We start from the raw sequence: 4,208 nt of genomic DNA on the forward strand, positions 1-4,208 counted from the left end.
GCATGTGTGTTAGCTTCTTGTTAAGTTAAAAGAGCATTGTGGACTGGTGATGTTTGTGAACTTTTTCAGTGTAACTAAAAGGAAATCTAACAACCACTCAGCCAGAAAGCAGGAAACTGCTGTTAACTGTACTGACTGCTACTTTAGTAGTGTAGAGTTATGTGCTTTTTGTGTAACTCAGCATCTCTGCACTTACAAGGGTTTTACAAAAATGTTTGAGCATGCAATACCTTATTCCCTATTCACCTGGTTATAGAAGAATTGTTATATAGCCAGTTTCCTTCCCTGTCCTCAGTTATGTCTTTAAATTTGAGACACTTACATTGGCAACATTGTGAACACTTTCTTTGATTTATATGACATGCTCCAGCAATATTCTGAATCACTAGTCTGTGGGAATGTGGCCAAATGCAATGCACTCCATGCAGTGGTTTACCAAAGACCCAATGATATTGGCTAATGCTTTGAGCTGCATTATGTGGAGTAATCTGAATTTTTCTTCATCCAAGTTAGAGCTTTCTCCGATGTAACGATGCACAAAAGAGAGCCAGAGAGTGAGCCTTTGCAGCTGGAGTATTAGAACTCTGACTGTTGCACATGCCAAACCAAGAGCTCACACTCAGAGCTGTAGGCCCTGCTGGTGTGTGGGAACAAATGGCTTCCTGAGGCTCATCCTCCTGTGGGTGCTAATGTATGGAGTGTGAAGCTATTGAAAGCCTCCACCGCATGATTTTCTTGTTGCTTTATCTATTTCGCTATTCATGTATTCCTCCCTTTTCTTGCAGGATTTGTGTCAGTGTTGCTCCAGCACACACCAACAGAAGAATGGAGATCTACAATGTGGATTATATTAAGCCCAGGTATATGGCTTGGTCTTTGACTTAAAGCAAGTGACTCACTCAAGATCTAAACACCAAATGGCCAGAGGAAATTTCTACACCTTCAGCGAAAACATTATGGTTAATGAAATCCATATTCATAAAGACTCTTAACTAGATAATAAGCTCTTGTCTTTTCCATCTGTACTGATGGCCATATTGACACTAATCCTGGAGGTGAATTACATTATTTAAATGTCTATAAAAAAACATTTCTCAAACTCACATTGCTGTAGCTCTGGTGGTTATTTGGTGACACTAGAAAGGACCACATCCAGGGGCACTATGAAGATGCCATTTTTCTTATAATTCTAAAGTCTAGAATCCACAATCCTATGACACTCACAGTTACAGGAAGAAAGAATTATGTTAATCGTCGTCTGTACTGTGTTGCAGCTCTCGCAATCTGGTGAACAGCAGAAAACCAGGGCAATGCCGACACATAAATATTTTAATGTGGCATAAATATTACTCTCATGGGCTTCTATAGCACAGCTGCAGGACCCGGTAATCGTTTTCTGTGTTTCCAGGACAGAAGAATGTAAATGTGACAAGCTTCTTAATCACAGCACAGACCCTCTATCGACAAGATTACAGCAGGGCATCAACTTTAAAAACAAAGGCGGAAAAAGTGGAAGCACACGCAAGCTGAGTCACTTGGTGTGATGAATAATATCTGAACAAGATCTTGAGAGGGATTCCAGCAGGCGTGACGCATAAGAGCGCTGACACTCCATACCCAGCCATTCTTGCTGGCAAAAGATGGCAAATTAAGATGGCACCCTCGTCTCAAGATTTCACAGCTTAGTTAGATTTCTTCCAACTGGAACAATATAAACTGTAGATATACAGATATGGGCCAGAACAGTTTACCCAAATTATGTCACTGAAATCAAGCATGCATTTGGAAACACTTAGAAACAAGCCTTTGGCTAAAATTCTTACAGAAAGTATCAGCTGACAAAAAAAACACGTGAATAACTTCAGCACCTCAACAAACTTATTTTAAGAGCAAATGTATTAGAGGTGCAATCACTAGTCTTATGTAACAGACAAAAAAGAGATTATTTTACACAGTAAGTGCAGCAAAGACCTTCAGACTGAAAGCTTTAATTACCACTAAATATGTCTGAATGATGTGTTTACCTGATGTCGTTCTGCTGTGGAGGTTTCCTGTTCCCAACTAGGTTCACCGTTTTTGCTTGTATGGGCTTCTCTTCTCTGAAAAATAAAACCGTATATGGGCAGTCACAATAAAGCTTTTAGCGCTGAAGCTTTTTAACATGTCCGAGCATGTTCAAGCATTGGAGGAGATCTTGTAATGAAGTCATTATTTTAAAGGAGTGTTGTGCTCCAACAAAAATCGTTTTGCCTTTTAATAACTAGACAGACATTCATTCATAGCTCCTTTATTTCTGGAGTATGACCTCTAAAAATAGACTGGTGCACTTCTTATGAATAAGAACATGTCACTTGTGTCACATGTCACAGCTGCTCTTCTCACTCAGGCGCGCGCGGATACACACTTACACACACATACACCCACACGTCCGTATACACACGGTGCAGCGCAGGTGCATGTGCCTTTTATGGGATGTGTGTAGCAAACGATAAACACACACGCTTAAACTAGGTCCCGTATCCTTTCTCGTACTAAACCTATGAGATCCTAAAGGGTTTTTTCCCCTGCAGTGGATGGAAGCAAGCGATCAGGTCTTACTTGATCATGGCCTGCTGCTCCTTGGCCTCCTCCTCCCGTTGCCGAACCATCACAGCCATGATAATCTTCCTCTCCTCCTCCGTGAGGTGGCTGAGGTCCGGCAGCTCGGGCATCGAGGGCGGCGCAGTGGGTGGGCGAGGGCCGCCGCGGGGCCCCACCGAGGCCGACATGTTTTCCCCGTTCCTTGGCGGACTCGTGTTTGCTTTGCGAAAGCTGCTAAAGTCGGTGAATCACGACATTGTCCCCGTGTGCATCGGCGGCTCACGCAAGCGTTGCAACCCTTTCATTTTGGCGGGGCGGAAGCGGTCGGTGCTTTCCTTCCTATAACAGTTTGTTCTCTCTTCTCGGTCTCCCACCACCCTCTGGCCGCCCTCCCTCCCGCCGGTTATCGGTAGCCCATATCTCCTCCAGAGGATGCTACTCGACAAAGGGAGCGTTGTCTTTATTCTCCGCCTCGAGATGATGCTGATGCTGGGCTGACCGTGAGGCTCTGTCGACTTGGATGGGGAAGCCCGTGCCCGTGCCTGTGCCCGTGCCTGTGTCTGTGCCGATGCCGCCGCTGTTAAGGAGACCGAACAGTCAATGGGACCGCAGCCCCTCGGGCGCGCGCATCCTCCGCACGGAGACGCGCGCGCACTCATTTGAGAATGGAGCTCGTCGCGCGCGCGCGCCGCCTCTCGTCGCCGGTCTCCAATCAGAGCGCGCCCGTGACGCGCCTCCTATCCGACAGCCTCGCGCTCCCCTACGCCCGCGTGCACGAGAGCGCCAGCCGGCCTATAAGTAGCCACGAGCGTCATTCGTGAACGTAAAGACAGTCACAAAAAAAGCATCAGTGAGAACAGCATACTGCAGGTTTTTACTCTGACAATGAGAGAAGACAGGGGTGGATTTATGACAATGTGTTTAATAAAATACACATTATAAATGTTCATTCGATCTGGAAAATTGCTGCATGTGAATAAATGAATCTGTGCTAAAATGTATTAAATCGGAGCGTGGGAAAAGACACTGTATTTTAATACAAATGCGCTGAAGAAATGAATATTCGCCTGAATATACTGTATATGTCTCTCTAAAAACATCTTCAGTGTTGGACATGAGGATGGTTCTCTATTAAGTATGGCTGCTCTGAAGATTTCCTCCTCGTTACATTTTAGTTTTAGTTATTACTTGCCTCAGTTCGCCCCTGGTTCATTAAATATACCCATATACTTTAAAACTTATAAATTCATATATTGCAACTTCTATCTCTGTAAATCTGCTTTGAGACAATGTCCTTAATCTAAAAGCGCTATACAAATAAAACTGACTTGCATTGAATTTTAATTAATTAATAATTAATTAAAAAGTTGAATTGACTAAATAGCTGGTAATAAAACTTCCATCATCCATCCATCATGATGGCACATTTCAAGGTTTCTTAAAACACTCAAATTTTGCATTTACATGTACATAAACATTGATTAGAGGAAACCTCCATTACAAACTGCATGCTTTATGAATCATGGATAATTTTTGTCTATTGGAAAATCGTGACAGTGTAAATAGGAAAAAGGAAATCTGGAGTCGTGAACGTCTATTCACAATAATTGACAAATGATTGTCTGAAC

The 4,208-nt window shown here is 43.3% G+C and overlaps 1 protein-coding gene across 12 annotated transcripts in view; it reads right to left on the bottom strand.

Moving 5' to 3' along the window:
- LOC124398782 (regulating synaptic membrane exocytosis protein 1-like) overlaps window positions 1-3,157 on the bottom strand; it is a 62,845-nt gene extending 59,688 nt beyond the window's left edge. For 5 of the 12 annotated variants that reach the window (XM_046869142.1, XM_046869154.1, XM_046869179.1 and 2 more), the window contains exons 1-2: window positions 2,599-3,157; window positions 2,025-2,099 (exon numbers count right to left, since the gene is read on the bottom strand). In XM_046869142.1, the coding sequence (XP_046725098.1) occupies window positions 2,025-2,099; window positions 2,599-2,768 (245 nt within the window). In that variant the 5' untranslated portion in view covers window positions 2,769-3,157. The remainder of the gene's footprint in view (window positions 1-2,024; window positions 2,100-2,598) is intronic. The other 7 variants (XM_046869197.1, XM_046869189.1, XM_046869208.1 and 4 more) reach the window with 6 other exon arrangements.
- Between the last annotated feature and the right edge of the window lie 1,051 nt (window positions 3,158-4,208).

Source organism: Silurus meridionalis, chromosome 2 (assembly GCF_014805685.1).
Source record: "Silurus meridionalis isolate SWU-2019-XX chromosome 2, ASM1480568v1, whole genome shotgun sequence".
NCBI lineage: Eukaryota > Metazoa > Chordata > Actinopteri > Siluriformes > Siluridae > Silurus > Silurus meridionalis.